Source organism: Ranitomeya variabilis, chromosome 1, assembly GCF_051348905.1.
Source record: "Ranitomeya variabilis isolate aRanVar5 chromosome 1, aRanVar5.hap1, whole genome shotgun sequence".
Lineage (NCBI taxonomy): Eukaryota > Metazoa > Chordata > Amphibia > Anura > Dendrobatidae > Ranitomeya > Ranitomeya variabilis.
Window position 1 is genome coordinate 44,363,979 of NC_135232.1, and position 25,637 is coordinate 44,389,615.

Consider the following 25,637-nt stretch of genomic DNA (forward strand, 5'->3'; position numbering starts at 1 on the left):
TAGAGGTTATCTTGGGTTTCTTTGTGATCGCGTGGACTATTATATGCCTTGTTTTGGGAGTGATATTTGCTGGTTGACCAATTCTAGAAAGAGTAATAATAATGATCTTGAATTTCTATTTGTTCATAATCTGTTTTACTGCGGATTGTTGGAGTCCAAATGCTTCAGATATTGTTTCATTCCTCTTTCAGTCTAATAAACATCAACAACGTTTCTTCTAAGCTCCTCAGAAATCTCCTGTGTTCGTACCATGATACACTTCCACAAACATGTAGTGAAGGTCAGACTTCGATAGATCCCTGTTCTTTAAATAAAACAGGTCACATCATCACACCTGATTGTCATCCCATTGATTGAAAACACCAGACTCTAATTTTACCTTCAAATTATTTGCTAATCCTAAAGATTCATTTATAATTGAAACTCACAGACAAGGCATATTGGATCACTTTCTTAAATAAAAAATGACAGTATATTATTTTTTATTCATTTATTTGATATCTCTTTAACTATTTTTGAGACTTTTGTGAAAATCTGATGTAGTTTTACATCAAACTTATGCAAAAATATGGAAAATTCTTAAGGGTTCACAAACTTTTAAGCACTGCCATACATTACGATTTTTTCTGATCCTGAGGTACATCCTGTATTATACCCCAGAGCTGCACTCACTATTCTGCTGGTGCAGTCACTGTGTACATACATTGCATTACTGATCCTGAATTACATCCTGTATTATACCCCAGAGCTGCACTCACTATTCTGCTGGTGCAGTCACTGTGTACATACATTACATTACTGATCCTGAGTTACATCCTGTATTATATCCCAGAGCTGCACTCACTATTCTGCTGGTGCAGTCACTGTGTACATACATTACATTACTGATCCTGAGTTACATCCTGTATTATACCCCAGAGCTGCACTCACTATTCTGCTGGTGCAGTCACTGTGTACATACATTGCATTACTGATCCTGAATTACATCCTGTATTATACCCCAGAGCTGCACTCACTATTCTGCTGCTGCAGTCACTGTGTACATACATTACATTACTGATCCTGAGTTACATCCTGTATTATATCCCAGAGCTGCACTCACTATTCTGCTGGTGCAGTCACTGTGTACATACATTACATTACTGATCCTGAGTTACATCCTGTATTATACCCCAGAGCTGCACTCACTATTCTGCTGGTGCAGTCACTGTGTACATACATTACATTACCTTTCCTGTACTGATCCTGACTTACATCCTGTATTACACTCCAGAGCTGCACTCACTATTCTGCTGGTGCAGTCACTGTGTACATACATTACATTACTGATCTTGTACAGATCCTGAGTTACATCCAGTATTATACTCCAGAGCTGCACTCACTATTCTGCTTGTGGAGTCACTGTGCACATACATTACATTACCGATCCTGTACTGATCCTGAGTTACATCCTGTATTACACTCCAGAGCTGCACTCACTATTCTGCTGGTGCAGTCACTGTGTACATACATTACATTACTGATCTTGTACAGATCCTGAGTTACATCCAGTATTGTACCCCAGAGCTGCACTCACTATTCTGCTGGTGCAGTCACTGTGTACATATATTACATTACTGATCCTGAGTTACATCCTGTATTATACCCCAGAGCTGCACTCATTATTCTGCTGGTGCAGTCACTGCGTACATACATTACATTACTGATCCTGTACTGATCCTGAGATACATCCTGTATTATACCCCAGAGCTGCACTCACTATTCTGCTGGTGCAGTCACTGTGTACATACATTACATTACTGATCCTGAGTTACATCCTGTATTATACCCCAGAGCTGCACTCACTATTCTGCTGGTGCATTCACAGTGTACATACATTACATTACTGATCCTGAGTTACCTCCTGTATTATACCCCAGAGCTGCACTCACTATTCTGCTGGTGCATTCACAGTGTACATACATTATATGTGTACATTTTGCTAATGCAGCATTGTTAGTGCAGCTCCGGTTGATTGATTATTATAACCTCAGTGAATATTGGTACATGTGAGGGCCGTTCTCACTCTCCAGCCATCGATGTGCTGCCTGCGGTGATAGTAGAATACACATACTTGCACGTTTCCTCTTTTGCTTTCCTCATCTTTTTTTGGGCCACATGAGCAGCTCAGTTTGGACAATGGCTGACTATGCTCTAGGTGAATTTCAGAGTTCCTGACTGTTTTCCCCCCTGCAGTAAGAACTCCAGTGATTAGCTTAAACCTCTTAAATGAAACAAGTAACGTTCCAATGAAAAGGGGCTGTGCAAGATTACAAAACACATGGTTACTTTCTTCCAGAAGCAGTGCCTAGGGGTTATGTCTGGTACTGCAGCTTTTCTCCCTTATGAGATGTAGTACCACACATGGCCTGTAGTCACATGTGGTGCTAGTTGTAAAAAAATAAATAAATGAACGGTCATTTTTCTCTACTCATATAACTTAGTGCTGCTCAACAATGCCCACACAGTCCTGGTAGGAGAGATGTTGGCTTCAGATTCTCCATCCAATGGCTCCATATTACAAGCAGTACCGTTCCTCCCGCCGCTACATCACACTGCACTTCTCTTCGGCCGCTTGCTTCATCTCTGTGAATGTCGCTGTTGCCTTTTCTTTAAGTGTATCCATGTCCATATTCTGAATATTTTGCATTTGACCAAGGAACGAGCCTTTCTCCTCCTCCTCGACTTGATCATCGGCCACCATCTTCTGGAGCTCTTCGGGAAGCTCAATATCATCTCCGGCCATCTGGATCTGATTGTCGTCCTTCTCACTCTAGGAAAATAATAGGACAGACATTAATAGCGATTCTTAGACCGATAAGCAGTGATCTGCATGAGGGATCTTGGCAGGAAGTGTTCAATTTCCCTGTGGCAGCACCATAAAGCAAATCTGAAAAACTATTACCTATGTCTGTGCATCATTTATGAGTACTGTAATCTGAGGTGCTGTCAATTAGTGTTTTCTAAGGTTGGTAACTCTGATGAACTTATCCTCTGCAGCAGAGGTCATTCTAGGTTTTTCATTCATGGGGTAGTCTTATAGAGAGCCTGTTTAATCATAGTGATTGATGGTTTTCATGACTGCACTTTAGGATACCTTTAAGATTCTAGCAATTTTCTTGGTTGACTGACCTTCATAAATCTTCTTAAATGAGTGGTTCTTGCCATATTCTGGCTTTGAACAGTAGTGAAATAGAGCGCAGGACTGTAGGGGAATGGTGTCCAATACTATCAAGGACACCATTCTCTCCTGGTTCTCCTCTTATCTCTCTGACCGCTCTTTCACTTTCTATTCCTTTTTTATCTTTTGTTGGTTCCTCCTCCTCTCATCTTCCCCTTACTGTTGGGGTTCCTCAAGGATCGGTTCTAGGCCCCCTTCTCTTCTCTTTGTATACTGCCCCTATTGGACAAACAGTAGATTTGGTTTCCAGTACCATCTCTATGCTGATGACACACAATTATATACTTCTTCTCCTGATATCACTCCTGCTTTTTTAGAAAATACCAGTGATTGACTTACCGCTGTCTCTAACATCATGTCCTCCCTCAATCTGAAACTAAACCTCTCGAAAACTGAGCTCCTTGTGTTTCCTCCCTCTGCTAACCTACCTATGCCTGACATTACCATTTCCGTGTGTGGTTCCACCATTATTCCACAGCAACATGCCCACTGCCTTGGGGTCGTACAATCTGTCCTGAATGCTGCAGCCAGGATCATATTCCTCACAAACCATTACACCGATGCCTCTACCCTGTGCCAGTCATTACACTGGTTACCCATCCACTCCAGAATCCAGTACAAACTTATTACCCTCACCCACAAAGCACTCCATGGCTCAGCACCACCCTACATCTCCTCCCTAGTCTCAGTCTACCACCCTACGCGTGCCCTCCGCTCCGCTAATGACCTGAGGTTAACATCCTCAATAATCAGAACCTCCCATTCACGTAACCAAGACTTTTCACGTGCTGCGCCAATTACATGATCACCCGATTCTTACATTTTGGCTGGTCCGAACAATGAAAGCAATTGTTACCATCCACCTCTCGTGTCTCCCCTTTTCCTATAGATTGTAAGCTTGTGAGCAGGGCCTTCACTCCTCTTGGTATCTGTTTTGATCTATGTGTTTATTGTTATGCTGTAATGTCTATTGTCTGTACAAGTCCCCTCTGAAATGTAAAGTGCTGCGGAATATGTTGGCGCTATAGAAATAAAATAATAATAATTATTATTATTATATTATCTGTGCAAAACACACCCGATGGTTGTAAACTTTTCTGGAGGCCGTGACTTCAAAACTGAACTCTTAAAGAGCGTTCATTGGAAGGCATTGATCTGATGAAGTTCCTTAAGAGATGCCAAGTGGGTATAAACCTGCCATCAGAGTTGCAGGGGGTACAATTAGAAATCTAAGGTTTAACACATATGCTAATTTGTTTCACACGTTTCTTTACTTCTTGTTTCCACATGTGTTGCTTTCTGTCTTTGTTACCTTCAGACTCAATCTATAATGAGCACATTCCAATAAGAACATGGGAAACCATTGCATGACCAGGTGTGTCCAAACTTTTGACCAGGACTGTACGTTTGTAGAAAAGCGGACAAACAGCATGGCCATTGTTATAACTGTACTCTGACTTTTCCAAACTTCTGAACTCCATATCTGCCTATCTAAATAATTTCTTAGAATGTTAACACCAATCCGCAAAATTGAAAATAATTTGATGTGTCTTGTGGAATATGTCAGAATTCACATTATTTGGAATATTACCTGTAAACTGTGGTCAGATATTGTCAGAAGGTTCCTATCGTGAAACATTTATGATATCACCCTTTTAATAAATGTTGCCCCAAATCAGGAACAATAAGGTCTCCATTTAAGCCTTAAATAAATTATTGCCATACCTGTGGTAATCTGTATTTTTCCCTTAAATGTACCCGCAAGGTCGCTCTCTCTGCTTTTTTCTGAACAAACTTTGCATCTCTTTCCATCCTGCAGAAAATATGAGAAATATTGGTCATTTTTCACAGAAAATTATTTTTACATTTTCTTTGAAGCGGTAATGTACCCCAGTCATGGCCCCCACAGTTTACTCACTACACATTATGATGAATCTACAGCCCTCCAAAGTACATTACCACCGCACAGCGTGATGCCTTCCCAGCCCACTACACATAACAATCTCCCACACACAGTATGATGCCCCCGGCCACAACATGATGCTCCTCACAGCCCACCACATACCGTACAATAACCCACACACAGTATGATGCCTCCACAGTTAACCACACACAATATGAAGCCTCCCACAGCCCACCACACACAGTACATTCCCTCATAGACAGTATAATGCCCCCCCCACTAAGTATGAAGTCTAGGGAAGGGTGAACTTCAATTGAAAAATTCAGGGGTCCATACCGAACACCTAGCGCCTGTGCATGGACCCCGAACATAAACTTCTCCAGGAAGTCTGTGCTACTGTTCAGGTTTGGCAGCCCGAACAAAGTTTGTTGAAAGGCTGCAGTGCAGGGGGTCTCGTATATTTTTGCTAACCAGCACAGGCAAAAACAACAGCTTGAAGACACAAAAGAGCATAGTAGAACCAAAAACACTAAGTTTCAAAAAATCACAGTAATCCGCAAGTGCTAGTAAAAAGATGTAAAAAACAGGGTATTTGGTTGATACGTTTTTTGCAAAAAATGTATACTTAAGCTGCTCCACCAAACGTCAAGGTATACCCATATCAGAGAAGTCCTAACTGATGTATGCAATCCCTATCTGATGTATTTAAAAACCTGATCATCTGTATATTACCTGTGTGAACAGGGTTCAGAGAGGAAAAGTCCATGTGGACATGCTGAGTGGAACAGCTTTTGTGCAGATAGCCCAAGAGGAGTGGTGGGTAACTCCCTAGTCTTGTAGACACAAGGGAACAATTATGGAAACAGGAACACATGGGCTACTTGCACAGTGAACAAGTCTGTAGGAACACGTTCACACACCACCAAAACAGCTAAATACTTCCGGGACATAGTGCGCCGGCACATGCGCACTAATGCTTTTCGGCTTTGCCCGCAGTTGGGCAAAGCATACTGCGCGTGCGCAAGGCAAGATTGCCTTGCGCAGGCGTGTTCTACGGAGGAAAGCGAATCAACTTCAAGACAATATTGCGGCCAGCGTGCAGCCAGCGGGAAAGGAAGGGGTGAATAAAACACCCGAAAACACCGCCCATCAGACCAAAAAAAAGGTCCCGCCAAATTCAGGTGACAGGTTCCCTTTAAAATAGCAGCCAACAGCCGATCCAGAAAAAGGCGAATCTATAAGATGTGCCAATTCTGGCCTTTTGCCCATCTCTTCCCACTTTTCCTGGTGCGGTGGCAAGTGGGGTAATATTTGTGGGTTGATGTCAGCTTTGTAATGTCAGCTGACATCAAGCCTGGGTGTTAGTAATGGAGAAGTGTCTATAAGACACCTCCATTACAAAACCCATAGTGATATAATATGGTAATACAAAAAACAGCAAGAATAAAGTCCTTTATTTGAAATTAATGGATAGAAGAGGGTGAGGAGTTTTGTTAAAAAAAACCTTTAAAAAAAACCAACACCATATTCCTCACCTGTCCGACGATAATTTATATTTGTCCCACGATGCACTCCAACTCTGCTACACCTGGACTGCGTGGCTAAGCAGTGGCATGATGCGACCTCTCAGTCATGAATCCACAAAACACTAAGCTGAGCGTGAGAACTCAGCTGCAATGCCTAGTGGTGACGTCAGTATGTTTACTGAAGTTCATCGAATATGAACTCTGGTACTCTCACTCTCACTGACTTCAACACTGTGCGCTGAAACTGAGTTCTTACACTCAGTGTCTCCTGGATTCACGGCTGGGCGGTCGCAGCATGCCACCTCTCAGCCAGGCAATCCAGATCCAGCTACAGCAGCAACAGCAGCAGATGACGCTCCTAGCAGAGGCTGTCCATGTCAGGCACGCAAGCCGAAGTGATGAAACCTAGGTCAGAAAGTCGGTAAGTCCAGGGTGATGATAGTGAGGCATTCATGATGGTGTTCGAAAGGGTAATGGAACAGGAGAAAGTGAATCTGGAGCAGTGGGGGGAGGTTTTGGTGTCATATCTAATGGCTGAACCGCAAAAGGTTGATTGTGAACTGGCCTTACAGGACTTAAAAGAGTATGCCAAGTTGAAAGCAAGTCAATACAAGAGAAGATAGTATTCTGCTACAGATGGATATGGATAAGTTGGAAACTTGGGCCAAAAGATGGCAGATGCGGTTTAACAATGATAAATGTAAAGTTATACACATGGGAAGAAGGAATCAATATCACCATTACACACTGAACGGGAAACCACTGGGTAAATCTGACATGGAGAAGGACTTGGGGATCCTAGTTAATGATAAACTTACCTAAAGCAGCCAGTGCCAGGCAGTGGCTGCCAAGGCAAACAGGATCATGGGGTGCATTAAAAGAGGTCTGGATACACATAGTAACATAGTAACATAGTTATTAAGGTTGAAGGAAGACTTTAAGTCCATCTAGTTCAACCCATAGCCTAACCTAACATGCCCTAACATGTTGATCCAGAGGAAGGCAAAAAAAACCCATGTGGCAAAGAGTAAGCTCCACATTGGGGAAAAAATTCCTTCCCGACTCCACATACAGCAATCAGACTAGTTCCCTGGATCAACGCCCTATGAAGGAATCTAGTGTATATACCCTGTAACATTATACTTTTCAAGAAAGGCATCCAGTCCCCTCTTAAATTTAAGTAATTAATCACTCATTACAACATCATACGGCAGAGAGTTCCATAGTCTCACTGCTCTTACAGTAAAGAATCCGCGTCTGTTATTATGCTTAAACCTTCTTTCCTCCAGACGTAGAGGATGACCCCTTGTCCCTGTCTCAGGTCTATGATTAAAAAGATCATCAGAAAGGTCTTTGTACTGTCCCCTCATATATTTATACATTAAAATAAGATCACCCCTTAGCCTTCATTTTTCCAAACTAAATAGCCCCAAGTGTAATAACCTATTTTGGTATTGCTGACCCCCCAGTCCTCTAATAACTCTTCTCTGCACCCGCTCCAATTCAGCTATGTCTTTCTTATACACAGGAGACCAGAACTGTGCACAGTAAGTGTGGTCGAACTAGTGACTTGTATAGAAATAAAATTATGTTCTCCTCATGAGCATCTATTCCTCTTTTAATGCATCCCATTATTTTATTTGCCTTTGTAGCAGCTGCCTGACACTGGCCACTAAATGTGAGTTTGTCATCCACCCATACTCCCAGGTCTTTTTCATTGACGGTTTTGCACATAGTTTTACATCTTATTACTTCTACCCAAGTGTATGACCATTAAAGCTCATTTGCCATTTATCAGCCCAAGCTTCTAGTTTACATAAATCATCCTGTAATATAAAATTGTCCTCCTCTGTATTGATTACCCTGCAGAGTTTAGTGTCATCTGCAAATATTGAAATTCCACTCTGTATGCCCCCTACAAGATCATTAATAAATATGTTATAAAGAAGAGGGCCCAATACTGACCCCTGTGGTACCCCACTGCTAACCGCGAACAAGTCCGAGTGTGCTCCATTAATAAACACCCTTTGTTTCCTATCCCTGAGCCAGCTCTTAACCCACTTACACATATTTTCCCCTATCCCCTTTATTCTCATTTTATGTATCAACCTTTTGTGTGGCACCGTATCAAAAGCTTTTGAAAAGTCCATATACACTACGTCCACTGGGTTCCCTTGGCCCAGTCCGGAACTTACCTCTTCATAGAAATTGATCAAATTAGTCTGACAGGAACGGTCCCTAGTAAACCCATGTTGGTACTGGGTCATGAGGTTATTCCTCTTCAGATACTCCAGCATAGCATCCCTTAGAATATCTTAGATTTTACCCACCAGTAGAGGTTAGATTTTATCTTCCAGGATTTTACCCACAGTAGAGGTTAAGCTTACTGGCCTATAATTTCTGAGTTCAGTTTTTGTCCCCTTTTTGAACATTGGCGAATGATGAGAGCATTATACTGCCTCTATACAAATCCCTAGTTAGACCGCACATGGAGTACTGTGTCCAGTTTTGGGCACCGGTGCTCAGGAAGGATATAATGGAACTAGTGTGAGTACAAAGGAGGGCAACAAAATTAATAAAGGGGATGGATGAACTACAATACCCAGAGAGATTAGCAAAATTAGGAATATTTAGTCTAGAAAAAAGACCACTGAGGGGCGATCTAATAACCATGTATAAGGGGACAATACAAATATCTCTCCGAGGATCTGTTTATACCAAGGAAGGTGACAGTCACAAGGCGACATTCTCTGCGCCTGGAGGAGAGAAGGTTTCTCCACCAACATAGAAGAGGATTCTTTACTGTTAGGGCAGTGAGAATCTGGAATTGCTTGCCTTAGGAGGTGTTGATGGTGAACTCAGTTGAGGGGTTCAAGAGAGGCCTGGATGTCTTCCTGGAGCATAACAATATTGTGTCTTACAGTTATTAGGTTCTTTAGAAGGATGTAGATCTGGGGATTTATTCTGACTGAATATAGGCTGAACTGGATGGACAAATGTCTTTTTTCGGCCTTGATAACTATGTTACTATGTTACTGAAATGGAGATCTTAGAGTGCTTTCTCTGATTGTTAGGGTGCAACAGGTGCACCACTGGGCCTATCACAGTGACACACCTCTCTGGTTGCTAATGTTCGATCTCTTATACTTGGTTCAAAAGTGTTTGCGACCGCAATCCTCCTCCTCAGCACAGATAGTGGAGCGGGTCATCATGGATCATGGACAGGTTTATACACACCCTTCTAAGGCCAGTGCAGTTCTGGGTTGCCCAAGGAGATCCATGGAATGCCGATAAACTGGTGGGCCTGGTGGAAAGGTACCAGGCGGTCGAGATTTCTTTGGGGAAGCAAGTGGTCTTACCATTTCCATACTGGGATTCCCAAAGGGGGGCTCACACCAAAAAGAAGGGAACTAGAGCCAAATCTGGAGGCGCTCAAGGGCCCAGAAAGCATCTGAGTTGTTTCTGAAAGCCCCATCTGATAACATTATATTGCCACCCATTGCTCCATGACCATCGAACAGATAGACTGTAGCCTTGGTTGGTGCTGCTCGTATTATGCATAGGCTACCTGCAGTGTTGACCCTCAACTCGGCGAGGGGTAGCAGGTATAACCAATATCGGTGCACAGAGTACTAATGACTGGTTTGTTGGACTTGGGAAGTTTGGTAATCCTAGTGAGGGCCACACTCCCTTACCAGCTGTTTTCTGGGCAGATGGTGAGTGTCCGCTGTATCCACGGGGACGCTAAAGAATACCATGTGGCCCAAGTGGTCATAGACACAAACCGAGTCACATGAGGTGGCCGTAGTAAAGGATCTATTACACCCTGAAATAATATGGCAGGACTCTGCTTTGCTTTGGGACTTATGGGGGAAGGTGGGGTCACCCGTTAACCAACAACCAGGTAAGCTTTAAAGAAGGGTGAGGACACCATTCAGGAGTCAGGGTCTCACAATTTTATAGTAAGTGATTATGCACAGTTAATTTGATTTTTTATCTTACGTTGATTCCCTGACTGTCTTTCACTCTCCCCTCACAGCAACACTTAGGTCTTAAATATCAGCGATTGTACACTGAATTTACTGCTTCTGACAGATTCTATAGTGAACCACAGTGTGCCCTTCACTTTTACGCTATGGTACTATTTTTCAATTGGCACTCTTTATTGTTTATTGCAGATGGTTGATTCACTATCACATAGTATGATTTTGTATTTTTTGGGACCTACTCACACGTTTGCTTTTTGTGGTATTTCTATGGATTCTACTTAATGTTAGCAGCATAATAATTTTCTGTTGAATATACGTGCAGTCGTGATCCATTTGGGTTTTATATAGTTTTCCCTACTGGAAGTACTATTCTCCTGAATACGCGTCCTTTTTCTGTATTTTCGGATACATTTTGGTATCGAATTTTTAAATGGGTATACTTAACTGTGTATTTTCCCATTTTTATCTAATTAATGTCTTAAATTTTCCATAATCAAAAAATAAAAAAATTATTTTATTGGACTATTTTGGTCGGTGCGTGGTGCTCTTTTTAGTTTTTTTAGTGTATATTTTCCGACTGTCCATGACATTATATACTGGTCCCTCCCGGGTAGTAAGCACTTATATGACACTTGTATGTAATTTTTCACGGGGATTTTTTTCACAAATATTTTCCTTACTACCACGGGGGTTTGTCCCTTGTATATAGCTTTTGACATGCTCAGTAGAGCAAGGACCAGCTCAGCCCCGAAATAGAGGTCCCCCATGATGCTTCATTTCAGGGAAGGAGCAAATGCTGTCGCATTGACCGCAGCCTCTGCCCACTGATGACGATTCATTTGAGTATCCCAACATGCGCCGGGATTCTCAAAATGATGCTTCATCAAAGAGGAAGTATTAGGAAAAAAACAAAGCAGTTATATTTGAGAGGGAAGGACAGTATGTTAAAGTATGTTAAAAAAAATGAGATTATGACATGAAATAGCTAGAGAGTTAGGAGTAAAATAAAATGTAGTTTTGGACCACCCCATTAATGAATTAAACCCAATAAGTATAGATTGCTAATCATGGGCCACAACTTTGTGTTTGCCCCCAGGACCAAAATTTGCCAGCCAGCCCCAGATAATGGTGGAAGGGGCCTAGCCCCCTATCTTTGGGCAGAGGTGGGGGTATGTAAGAAGGCCACTGGACACATCATTGATGGGAGATATGTATGACAAAGATGTTTATCCTCAGTGATGTAAGCCCGTAAGCAAGCACCAGCACGTATGTGGCCGAGAGGTTTCTAGAGTGTGGCAAGGTCCGGGTTTACAGTCAGAGAGATGGGTGGGACTGACTGTTCACATATCCCCACCCTGGGGCACACTATGGCAGAGATAAGAAAGTCCAGCTGTAGCTTTAGTGCACAGTGAGTGAAGATAAGAAGGTCTCCTGTGTGTTGTTGTCATGAGGAAGACCCTGCTGCTGGAACCTGTACTGCGCCGGGTCTGGATCTGTGGAGGCTGCATCCCAGGTTGTCCGGGGAAAGAAAATGGGGCCGGACAGACCTTTTCACCAGGAAGCAGGGGGCATAGCAAACAAAAAAGCGCCAGGCAGTTTCCCTCCGGTGGTGACAGAGCAGGTGTGTGCGCAGCGTGCTCCGTTTGGTGTGCAGCAGCACCGAAACGTACCGCGGGCGGCTTCAAAGGAGCACGTCATCGAGTCCAGCAACGGAGGAAGGGCCGTGAGCTCCGTTAAGCTGAGTACCGCGTGCGGGCATAGGAACGGGGGCTGTGTTCAGGACTGTTTGTTGTGGCCCTTTTGGCTGGACAGCAAATCGCAGACCTCCCTTGACAATAGACTGCTTGCAGCTCCCTTGACTTTGGCTGCACAAGTTTATGGACTATTGGCTCAACGGGTATAATGGTAAAATCGTTGCCGCCAGAAGATGTGCAGTGAGCTGTGGAATCTCCTCTGAGGACTTTGCACCGGCCGCTGCCGGGACTACAACCCTCGTCGGATCATCTGCCGCCAAGGAAGCCACGAACATGATAAGTTTATTGAGTGGACTGCTATCACATTGTTGTTGTCTATTTCCCTATCATTTGCAATTTAAAAGTTTATCTCCCTGCGTGGAGTATCTTTAACGTTCAATTAAGTCGTCAACCCTGGCTCTGCCTTTCCTGCATCACTGCATTCCGCAACCTGCTTACATTGTCACCAGACTAACTTTGTATACTGGATGCTATCCAGCTGAGTGTTCCGGACTATCACCAACTTGCCGTTATTTGAACAGTTTATTTTCTTTTGCCTGCACTGAAAGGCCGTTTATTTGCCTTCACTTATGACATAATTTATGGAGCCTTAATAAACTAGCCTGGACATCTTTACTTAAACGGCTTTCTGTGCCAACCTCAAAGCAACCGAGTGAGTAGAAACTTTACAATATGAATATTTTTTTGTGTGGGAACACATACCTTGGGCGTTGTACCCTTGATCTTTTAAAACCATAAATATGCCCCTGGAAGCTCTGGTGAACAGCACAGAATGTGAGTATGTTATATTAGTACATTTCAGCAATGAGGACTAGACTTGGGAACCTGATTGGAGTGATGAGTAGGCGATGTTATCAGAGGAGGATTGTGATGTTGCTACCAATAAATAGTGGATCCAATGTCAGGCCAAAATATCTCTGGGAACAGATCTCTTTCTTCTGCTGTCAGCTCAGAAGAAGGTAATGTCCCAACGAGTATTGGTTACTGATGTAATTGAACTGAACAGTAAAGTTGAACTATTTATCTTCTTAAGGTTTCCATTAACTAACAGGAATATTAATGATACTTACAAGAGAACAGCGAGCATGAAAATACTCGGGTACTCTTTGCTTGAGTTGAGCAATTCCTAATACCTGAATGCTCGTTTCGAGTAACAAGTATAAAGGGAGTCAATGGGAAAGCTGAGGTTTTTTTCCGGCAGACCATACAAAGAGGTCTGGGGAAGGGGCAGTGAAAATGTTGAAATGGATGGGAAAAGTGCTGAATTGAAGGAGAACAGCATGAGGAAGACCCCTGGAAGCATCTCTGACTCCCAGATTGCTGCTGACAACAATAGTGTCACACTTTTACGTCACTTTAAGTGACAATAAAACATTCCAAACCAACGAGAAATTGCATGTTACAGCAAAAAAATGGGCTAAGAAATATTTTTTCCTGTATAATGACTTGTATATAAAGCAAAATTTAAAAAGGATTTTTAAAAAATTAAGTAAACCTAATTGATACTTTTTAGATAAAAAAATAGGAAACTTCAGCTTAATTTATGAAGAAAGAACTGCCAAAAATTAGGGACTCTGAAGAACTCATATACATACTGTGTTAGACATAAAGGAGGGCCTCAAACACATTCTCTTCATATTGGCATGTATTGGTATTCCTAGACTTATAAAGGCTATGCACTAAGTGCAACTCCTGCCAAACATTGCAAGCAGGGTCATTCATACACCCTTTTAGGCACCAACTGTATTTACTCATTCAAATATTGTAAACAAAGTGTAGTTGTGGTACGCCTACACTCATAAAGACTTTGCACAAAGTGTAAAGCCAGGAAAAAAATATAAGTAGGATCATCCATAGACAATAGAAGGCAACAACTGGCAGGCTTCATTCAAATATGGAACATTAAAAACACTTTATGTGCTGTTATAATCTGGTGGTGTGTACCTCTCATGAAATATTTCCATTCACAAGTGCGACTGTTTATCCTTGGGATGACATTTTGTGGAATAACTCCACATTCAGTCAGCACCACCGGAGCAAGAGTGCGCGTCTTTTTCTTTTCTACTAAAAGTCGGGTCTAAGTCAGGCTTTGTTCATTGTTATCAGAGTGAACCCGTCAGCACTTTCTGTTGACAGGTGAAAGCATCTGTCTGTTATGAGCCCACTCTGACACTAAAAATCTGCTCAGACTAGATAGTAGCAGCAGGGCAGCCTAAGGCTGGTTTCACACTTGCGTTTTGATCTGTAGCGGTTGTACCGAAAAAAACGCATGCATTTTTTCCCCCGATGTTTAACATTAAAAACGCATGCGTTTTTCTTGTATGCGTTTGGCCGTGTTTAACGACGCATGCGTTTTTTTGCTGCATGCGTTCTGTCGCAGAAATGCAACATGTAGTAATTTTCAGAGGCGTTTTTTTGATGCATGGAAACGCATGCGTTCGTTTGCGTTTGATTTGCGTCAAAAAATACATTGATGTCTATGGAAACGCATGCGTTTTTGCGTACATGCGTTTGCTTGCGTTTTAAACGCATGCGTTTTTATAGAAAAAAAACAAGAATACACCCTGATAAGCCACCCCCCACCATCAAGGTGATAAAGGGATCCTAACCCTAACCCTAGGGATCCAAACCCTAACCCTAACCTTAACCCTACCCCCAACCCTACCCCTACCCCTAACCCTAACAACATGACAGTGATTACTCTCTGAGTTTATATTTTTAGTACTCTATAGCAATACCGTATATCTTGGGGTGTCCACATTGAACAAAGCTTTTTACTACAAGAATGTCCTGGTCACCAGGTCAACATAATAGCCAATCCCTATGGATCCCTGGGATCCCTAGGGTTAGGGTTAGGGTTAGGGTTAGGGTTTGGATCCCTTTATCACCTTGATGGTGGGGGGTGGCTTATCAGTGACCTGGTGACCAGGACATTCTTCTAATAAAAAGCCACCCCTAACCCTACCCCTAACCCTAACCCTAACCCTAGGGATCCTAACCCTAACCCTATCCCTAACCCTAACTCTATCCCTATCCCTAACCCTAACCATTTCTATTTACAGTGGGTTTTCTAGATGATTTTGATGATTGGCAGCTGTCACACACTTCTCAGCATACGTTTCAAAAACGCAAACGCAGGAAAAAACGCATGTAAACGCGTCAAAAAGCCGCGTTTTTTTACTGCATGCAAAAATGCATGCGTCTAAAAAACGCAGCGTTTGCACGCGTTTACATGCGTTTTTTCACCACCTGCGTTTTTTTTTAAAACGCTGCGTTTTTAAACGCAAGTGTGAAACCAGCCTAACACCTCCAAGGCATAGAGGGACAAGCTCATGCCAGGTGTCCAGCTTTGAAACCCAATAGCTGAAGGTCACAGAGGAATTAGTTAATATGCTGGTTTGGTTGGCCTAGTATCGCTTGACCATGTTTTAAAACTTTTCGCTCCTTGTCAAAAATACCCAGTCATGAAGGCATGGACACTGTGTACCACATAATTAATGTACAATGACTGATAACACCTCTATATACTGTAAATAACACAGGATCCACCATTCACAATAGGTGATGTCACAGCTCACCTCCTCCTGTACAATGACTGATAACACCTCTATATACAGTAGATAACACAGGATCCACCATTCACAGTAAGTGATGTCACAGCTCACCTTCTCTGTTATGATCTGGTGGCCTAGGAGCAGCATGAGACGTACTCTGGAGAAGGTGGTATCTGTACTGACCGCAGACCCTGAACTTAACACCGCAACTAGAAGTAGCCGTGGGATGTACCTACCAATCCTAGACACCTCGACACAGCCGGAGGACTAATTAACCCTATAGATAGAAAAGGGAAAACTATCTAGCCTCAGAGAAAATCCCCAAAAGATAGACAGCCCCCCACAAATATTGACTGTGAGAGGAGAGGAAAAAACATACACAGACTGAAAACAGGATCTAGCAAAGGAGGCCAATCTAGCTAGATAGGAAGGATAGGACAGAGTACTATGCGGTCAGTATTAAAATACTAGAAAATATCCACCACAGAGAATACAAAAACTCCACATCTAACTAAAGACATGGAGGGTATATCTGCCTCTCCACAGATTCCAGCTTGGCTGCATAAATCCTTACACAGATTAAGCTGGACAAGAAAAAACATGAAATGCACTGAACAATAAGGCCCACAACATGTGGACTGCAAAAACAAGCAGAAATTATCTTTGTTGAAATGAACAGCAAGCAGGAGAGACCAGGAAGGGATGTGAATCCTCCAGAAACAATGAACAACTGGCACTGACCAAAGGGTCAAGCCAGACTAAATAGCCCAGTCAGAATTGCACGAACTGGAAACACCCGAAGGGTGCTGTGATCCAAAGACAGCAGCGCTACCACTTATAACCACCGGAGGGAGCCCAAGAGCAGAATTCACAACACTTCTCCTGTACAATGACTGATAACACCTATATACAGTAGATAACACACGATCCACCATTCACAATAGGTGATATCACAGCTCACCTCCTCCTCCTGTACAATGACTAATAACACCTCTATATACAGGAGATAACACAGGATTCATCATACACTATAGGTGATGTCACAGCTTCCCTCCTCCTCCTGTACAATGACGGATAACACCTCTATATACAGTAGATAACACAAGGTCCACCATTCACAATAGGTAATGTCACAGCTCACCCCCTCCTCCTGTACAATGACTGATAACGCCTCTATATACAGTAGATAACACAGGATCAACAATTCACAATAGGTGATGTCACAGCTCACCTCCTCCTCCTGTACAATGACTGATAACACCTCTATATACAGTAGATAACACAGGATCCACCATTCACAATAGGTGATGTCACAGCTGACCTCCTCCTCCTGTACAATGACTGATAACGCCTCTATATACAGTAGATAACACAGGATCAACAATTCACAATAGGTGATGTCACAGCTCACTTTCTCCTCCTGTACAATGACTGGTAACATCTCTATATACAGTAGATAACACAGGATCTACCATTCACAATAGGTGATGTCACAGCTCACCTCCTCCTGTACAATGACTGATAACACCTCTATATACAGTAGATAACACAGGATCCACCATTCACAATGGGTGATGTCACAGCTCACCTCCTCCTCCTGTACAATGACTGATAGCACCTCTATACACAGGAGATAACACAGGATCCACCATACACTATAGGTGATGTCACAGCTCACCTCCTCCTCCTGTACAATGACTGATAACACTTCTCTATACAGTGGATAATACAGGATCCACCATTCACAATAGGTGATGTCACAGCTCACCTCCTCCCCCTCCTGTGCAATGACTGATAACACCTTTATATACAGTAGATAACGCAGGATCCACCATTCACAATAGGTGATATCACAGCTCAGCTCCTCCTCCTCCTGTACAATGACTGATAACACCTCTATATACAGGAGATAACACAGGATTCATCATACACTATAGGTGATGTCACAGCTCACCTCCTCCTCCTGTACAATGACTGATAACACTTCTCTATACAGTGGATAATACAGGATCCACCATTCACAATAGGTAATGTCACAGCTCACCTCCTCCGGTACAATGACTGATAACACATGTATATACAGTAGATAACACAGGATCCACCATTCACAATAGGTGATGTCACAGCTCACCTCCTCCTGTGCAATGACTGATAACACCTCTATATACATTAGATAACACAAGGTCCACCATTCACAATAGGTGATGTTACAGCTCACCTCCTCCTCCTGTACCATGACGGATAACGCCTCTATATACAGAAGATAACACAGGAGCCACAATTCACAATAGGTGATGCCACAGCTCACCTCCTCCTCCTGTACAGTAACTGATAACACCTCTATATACAGTAGATATCACAGGACCCACCATTCACAATAGGTGATGTCACAGCTCCCCTCCTCCTCCTGTACAGTAACTGATAACACCTCTATATACAGTAGATATCACAGGACCCACCATTCACAATAGGTGATGTCACAGCTCACCTACTCCTCCTGTACAATGACTCATAACACCTCTATATACAGTAGATAACACAGGATCCACCATTCACAATAGGTGACGTCACAGCTCACCTTCTCCCCCTCCTGTACAATGACTCATAACACCTCTATATACAGTAGATAGCACAGGTTCCACCATTCACAATAGGTGATATCACAACTCACCTCCTCCTCCTGTACAATGACTGATATCACCTCTATATACAGTAGATAACACAGGATCCACCATTCACAATAGGTGATGTCACAGCTCACCTCCTCCTGCACAATGACTGATATCACCTCTATATACAGTAGATAACACAGGATCCACCATTCACAATAGGTGATGTCACAGCTCACCTCCTCCTGCACAATGACTGATAACACCTCTATATACAGTAGATAACACAGGATCCACCATTCACAATAGGTGATGTCACAGCTCACCTCCTCCTCCTGCACAATGACTGATAACACCTCTATATACAGTAGATAACACAGGATCCACCATTCACAATAGGTGATGTCACAGCTCACCTCCTCCCTCTTCATTCACAATGACTTTTACAGAGCGGCATATTCAGTACATTTTTCCATACAATTTAGTAGGGTCTAGTCCGATCCATTGCTCCTTATATCCATGCTCCCAATAGAAAGTAAAGGTCTAACATTAGGCCTAGTGGTCATAGTGAAAACTGCAATATCAAAATGTTGTAGGAATACAGTATGTTTCCCATAAAATCCAGATACAACAGCTCATTTTCTGATGACTGTACAGTGCAGCACCGTCTGGGCAAAGGCCAGGTTCTCGCTCATTGTTTTCCCAGCAATATAGAGAAGTGATTGTTAAGTAGCGAAGCAGATTACTCAGTGTTGGAGGAGTTCAGCTCCTGCACTCAAGTTGTGTTTAACTTTCTTCTCAAGTTTATATTTGCACAAGCAATATGTACAGTTTTTTGCCACGTGTGTCAATGTTTAACCACAGACTGTGCGTGCGGCTCTAACCCGGATTTTACATTGCCTAGTATTGCAGGGATATAGGTGTTTCGCCGTAGCTCATACGAGGTGGTCTTGAGTATTAATTGGCCGTGGGAGGGAATAAGGAGGATTAGGACAAAAAAGGAAACTGGCCTAATGGGTAAAGCAAAGCATGTAAGTAACAATTAATCATATTAATCACGTGATCCAGTTTCTTAAGGCTAAGACAGCAAACCAAAAGACCTTAATGAAAAGGCTTCTTCAGGAGTATCACATTATATGAATAGCCAATATTCTACCGTGCAGAGTTTCCTAGCCCCGCTTAAACTTTTATACATTTGGTGATATATAGTTTGTCCACGGATGACCTAAGAATATGTAGGACCCAATGTTTCATGCTAGGCCCAGGGTCAGAGATGTGGCTTCCAGGATAGTAGGTAGAACAGACTCCAAGGCGATCAATAAATTATTTAATTTTTTTTTCTATTATCGAAAAGCCAGTGTCTTCCTTTTACTCCTTAGGTATGTCCATCTGTGCGTCCCAAATATTCCACTTATTAAAATTCCTTAAATTTCCAGAAAACGTGAAACGGGAATATGACAGTGGATGCGTGGTGCCCGATCCACGAGCAACCTATATCAGGCATGGCTGGATGATTTCAGCAACGGGTGTTTGACTCTGAGATGAACGTACCTTAAAAGCCACTGAATACCAAGACGTGCGGGTGACTAGTCAGACAGGCGGGACCTTGTTGGCTTCTCCCCGCCCATTGCCCTGGATTGACAGGTCCCCACCTGCATGTATGTATAGGGAGAGACCTGTCAATCATTACCAGTGGGCGGGGAGAAGCTGCGAGGGACCCGCCTGTCCTACTAGTGTCCAGTGCGGCTCGGTCCCCGATATCTTCTCAAGTATCTTTCAGAGTCAAACATTTATGGCTGAAATCATACGGCCAGTGGCTGATGCATGCGGCCCATGGATATAGCCTGTATAGCTTGTGGCTGCGGCACTTGGTATAGGCTGAGACATCACCATAGCTTCCAAAATTTGTATCCTCCTTTAAGGAAGATTTTTAAGCCCCACCCCCAAATCTATCTGGGATCGCCCACTTTCATGCAAATAGATCACAAAGTGGGTGGGACTACATTTCGAGGGTCGATCCTTAAAACAACAGAACAGTTGGTGGATATGCGTCACTACTAATCCCACACTGCTCAGCAACTCTACGGTACTATAAGGTCTCACACACACTCCGTTCTTTATGGATGAGTGTTTTTAATGGATAGGACATGTACCAGTTATAGTATAGGGCTCTGCTCACATCACATTTCTTTTATGTGTCTGCAATATAAAAAAAAAAAATGGAGTCACCCATTTTTGATCCTAGTCGCGGATCAAACTGACCTATAAAAATCAACGGTTCCATAAAAAAAAAAAAAGATTGTTTTTTTTTTTACTACATATATATAAAAAAGTTTCAGTTCCAGTCGAAAGTTAGCCAGAAGTTCTGTATATGCCCCGAATGACAAACTCATCTCTGTACCGGCAGCTTTCTGGCTTCACGAAGGAGGCAAATCTCAGCTCCGCGTGTATATTTGTTTTTTTTAATGCAAAACTGTAAAATTATTGACGGTAATTAGGAAAGATTCTAAAAACGACTTTTCAATATTTTGGTTGTAAATTCTATTATTTGTTTCCAATATTCCCGATGAGACAGAATTCATACGGGTGACAGTAATTATTTTGCGGCTACAAAAATAGTTCAGATGTAGCAGAGCTGACTTTGGTTTTGAAGCCTAAGGATTTTTTTTTTTTTTTTGCAGAAATTGTGACAAACTCGGCTCTGCTACATCGGACAACCCTGCCCCTATTATGGTCATACATAGCTGGTACTCACTTCTCCTCCACTAGTTGCCTCTGATACTCCTCATACTCCTCTCGGGTCATTCCCTGGGCGGCAGCCGGGTCAGACTCATTCCCTCCATCTGTCTTCTCCTCTTTCGATTCCCCAAATCCAAAATTTTTCATGGGGTTGCCCACCATGCTCTTGATTAAAAACGCCATGTCGCTGCCTATCCCACCATACGAAGCCCAGAAGGAAGAGGACTAGAGTGTATAAAGGCAGGCAGCGTGCGGCAGTACCAGCTGGTCAAGGGCACACTGTAACCGGGAACTAGATGCCAAAAATGGTTTGTCAGCCATAATCTGGATTAGCGGGTGAACTGCTCCGGACCCAGGCAGATGGTTCAGATTACTTCCAAAATCATTAGATGCAGCTGCCTACTTCCCATATTAATACCTTAAGCTAATTTCCAAACAAAGTGTATGATACAGAAGACGGAATATTAGAAAGGTTGTGAAAAAAAAAAAAAATCTCAAAATTAAAAACAAAAATTCAAGGTAATAAAATGATTTAAAAAAAAAAATAAATCCCAAAATCAATAGGCTTTTTTTTTTTTTTTTAACTCATCCATGAACAGCGCCACTCCTGTCTACAGGTTGTGTCTGGTATTGCAGCTCAATTCCATTGAAGTGAATGAGCAGTGAGTTGCAATACTATACACAGGGGCGGTGCTGTTTTTTTTTTTTTTTTTTTTTTTTTTAAAGAGTCCATATTTTTCTAAATCAGTGCCATTTAGGACAATGGTGGGAGTTGTAGTTTCACATCATATGAAGAATAAAAATTTGGAAATCAATGGTTAATTTTGATAATATATGATATACACCAGTCAGTCTGGATGCAAATACATCGGGGCATCCACTGCCCTTTCTGTTCTCCGGAACTGATCACATTGGTTCTGCGAGGGAGCACTTGGCGCCATATTCTGCTCCATGTAAGCTGCAGGCTCATTCAATTTTTCATGACAGTACAATGACGGGGATTGAAAAAAAAAATTGTTCAATGGGGCACTTTGAGAGTATAGATATAATGTACTGATTGCTTCTTATGTTTGTTTTTTTTTTTTGCAGAGTTGTATCGGCCAAAAAAACCCCAAAGTTCTGAAGTTTCAATATGTTTTCCTCAATCAGATGTTTACCAGTTGGGTTAATGAATTTTAAATTTTGATAGATCAGACTTTGACAGATCTAGAGATCCAGAGCATCTTTATATTTTTTATTACTTCCTTTTTAATGTGGGAAAAGGATGGGTGAATGTACGGTAATATCTGTTTTATAATTTCATTCAATCACTTATGCTATAAACTAAGATACCACTCACAGTTGTCAGAGGCAGATGATGGCTGCGTAACACAGCCATCATTTGCCGGAAATTGGGTAGGCTCAGCCTCTGAGCTCATGTAATACAGCCATCATCTTTCGAGAATTGGGTAGGTTCAGCCTCTGAGCTCACGTAACAAAGCCATCATCTTCCGGGAATTGGGTATGTTCAGCCTCTGAGCTCGCGTAACACAGCCATCATCTACCAGGAACTGGGTAGGGTCAGCATCTGAGCTCATGTAACACAGCCATCGTCTGCAGAGAACTGGGTAGGCTCAGCCTCTGAGCTCACGTAACACAACCATCATCTGCCAGAAATTGGGTAGGCTCAGCCGCTGAGCTCGCCTAACACAGCCATCATCTGCGGGGAACTGAGTAGGGTCAGCATCAGAGCTCGCATAACACATCCATCATCTGCCAGGAACTGGGTAGGCTCAGCCTCTAAGCTCGCATAACATAACCATCATCTGCCAGAAATTGGGTAGGCTCAGCCGCTGAGCTCGCCTAACACAGCCATCATCTGTGGGGAACTGGGTAGGGTCAGCATCAGAGCTCACATAACACAGCCATCATCTGCCAGGAACTGGGTAGGGTCAGCATCTGAGCTCACGTAACACAGCCATCATCTGCCAGGAATTGGGTAGGCTCAGCTAGAGCTCACGAAACACAGCCATCATCTGCTGAGAACTGTATAGGCTCAGCCTCTGAGCTCGTGTAACACAAACATCAGCTACTGGGAGTCAGGTAGGCTCAGCCTCTGAGCTCGTGCAATACACCGACTCCCGACTTGCACTGTACATTGACGGAAGATGTCGGGAAGGTGTTAATGGATATATAGACTAGAGTTAAGCAAAAAGATTTGCGATGTTCTGTACAGTCTTCACTAAGCCCTACTTCAGCAGCCGGGCAGCCAATCAATAAAGATCAGGACAGTGGCGGAGACACAGTGTTGTCCCCGAGTAAGGTAAAGTAAAGGTTCATTTTTTTATTTTACACATCACCAAGACTTCAGGGGAAAAAAAATTAAGGTGAAAGGAGACAATCACTTTAAGTTAATTGTGTCTTAGTGGTCCCTTAGTAATAATTAGTTTATGGTATCATCATCTGTTAATTTGCCGCATGGAGATCAATTTTGGACAAGAAAAATGCACACAGCGGGACGATGTCCAAGCAGAATTTCTTTTGGGGCTGAAAAATCCAAGACAGTCCAGTTTGTGGCTGTTTGCACGGGAGTCTTGTTAAAGAGATTTCAGGGCAGAAACACCAAGTTTTGGAAAAGGAAACTTTAAAATGTTTCTGCTCAGGTCCCATTCAGGAAACGTGCATGCGACGTCCTTTAGATATTTTCCCAATTTTCTCAGGTGAAGTCAATTCAGGAGAAAGCCTGGGGGGGTTTTTTCCTGAAGTGGCTCCACCGGGGGTTCTGATTTTTTTTTTTGCGGTGCCGACGTCTTTTCCCTTCTATCATCGTTGAGAGAGCAGCAGGCTTCAGAGCGGAAGTTGCCCCAAAAACGAACCTTATTTATTTTAACTGCTCCATGATTTCAAACACTGAAGCCGTCAAAAGAAGCAATAAAATATTGGACATGTGCACAGCGCTGATGTTTTTACTTTGCCAATTTTTTTTACATTGGTTTTTTTAATTCAGATTCCAGATGAAGTCCATCTAAAAAGAACAGTGTCAGTTTCTGCTCCAAAACCTAAAAAATAGTGCACATCCCCGATCTGTTCCAAAAACACCTAAAAAAACCTCAGTGTAAACATATCGTTTAAGAGGTTTTCATTTGTTTTTTTTTAAGCATTTTGTTTACCATATGCATCTTTTGCAGCCTTTTGATTTCATTGGTGCAATTTTCACTTGGAATCCACATCAACGATTTGCAACTTGATCAATGGGCACCAGCCGGGGTCTTACTGAAGGTTCTCCTGGCTGCCATCTTGGTGTTCCTGCAAAGCTCAACGTCGGGTGAGACTTCATAGCAGACCATTGATTTACACTATATACTGCAACCTCATGCCCTTCGACAGAAAACCAAATGCATGACTGGTTGCTGTAAAGCTAAAAGTTTTTTTTTGTGTCGCCATTTTCTGTGTTTTTTCACCACTTAAAGACTATACAAGTTTGGTAATGCTGTAATCAGTCTGACCTGGAGAATCACATTTCCAGATCACTTTTACTGTACTATGAAACTGGCAAAGATCACACACAAAAAAAGCAATGAAAAAAGGTTTTCACCTTTTCAACTCACTAGGAATTTTTTTGCCACATATTACATTCTATGGTAAAATGAATGGTGGCATTCAAAACTAATATTATCCTTTTTGCCACCAGCATCTTTTCCCTATTTCCCATCTTTTGCCACCAGCATCTTTACCCTATTTCCCATCTTTTGCTACCAGCATCTTTACCCTATTTCCCAGCTTTTGCCACCAGCATCTTGACCCTATTTCCCATGTTTTGACACAGCATCTTTTCCCTATTGATTCCACTATAAAAAGCAGGCGGCTTATAAAAGTAGCAGCATGAAGAATTATATCACTTCCTTTTGCTGGTAAAAAGAAGTAATAAAACACTGAACATGTGCATAGCAATGTCACTTTTGCACTACTGTGCATTAAGCTCATGTTTTGCTGCCTTTTTTTAAGCAATGTCCACCTGAAAAAAAAAAAGTCATGTGCACATGCCAAGATGGTATTTTTAAATGCAGTTTATTTGGAGGAGGAAAATCTGGAAGTGATTTTTGAAGAGAAAGTCATCAGAAATTCATGATGTTTTTTTAAAAGATTTTTTCAGACTGGATGCGGTTTTTGTAGATGCTTTTTCCACATTTAATTTTTTACAGCTTTTTAGTTTGGAGTGGATTTTATGAGGAATCTTCAAAGAAGTGACATGACTTTTTTATGGCGAGGTTTTTAAAACCTCATTGGGAAAAAAACCAAGTCTGTATGAACAGCATAAAAAAATTTCTATTTTTCCCCACATTTCCTTTCCGTGACTTTCATGG

At 42.3% G+C, this 25,637-nt stretch overlaps 1 protein-coding gene across 1 annotated transcript; it reads right to left on the minus strand.

The window, feature by feature from the left end:
* Positions 1-507: 507 nt before the first annotated feature.
* CPLX4 (complexin 4) lies at positions 508-21,578 on the minus strand. The gene is made up of 3 exons (XM_077280725.1): positions 21,311-21,578; positions 4,946-5,033; positions 508-2,812 (listed from the first exon to the last, which is right to left on the minus strand). The coding sequence occupies exons 1-3, from the start codon at positions 21,475-21,477 to the stop codon at positions 2,585-2,587; spliced, it is 483 nt and encodes a 160-aa protein (XP_077136840.1). The 5' UTR covers positions 21,478-21,578; the 3' UTR covers positions 508-2,584.
* Between the last annotated feature and the right edge of the window lie 4,059 nt (positions 21,579-25,637).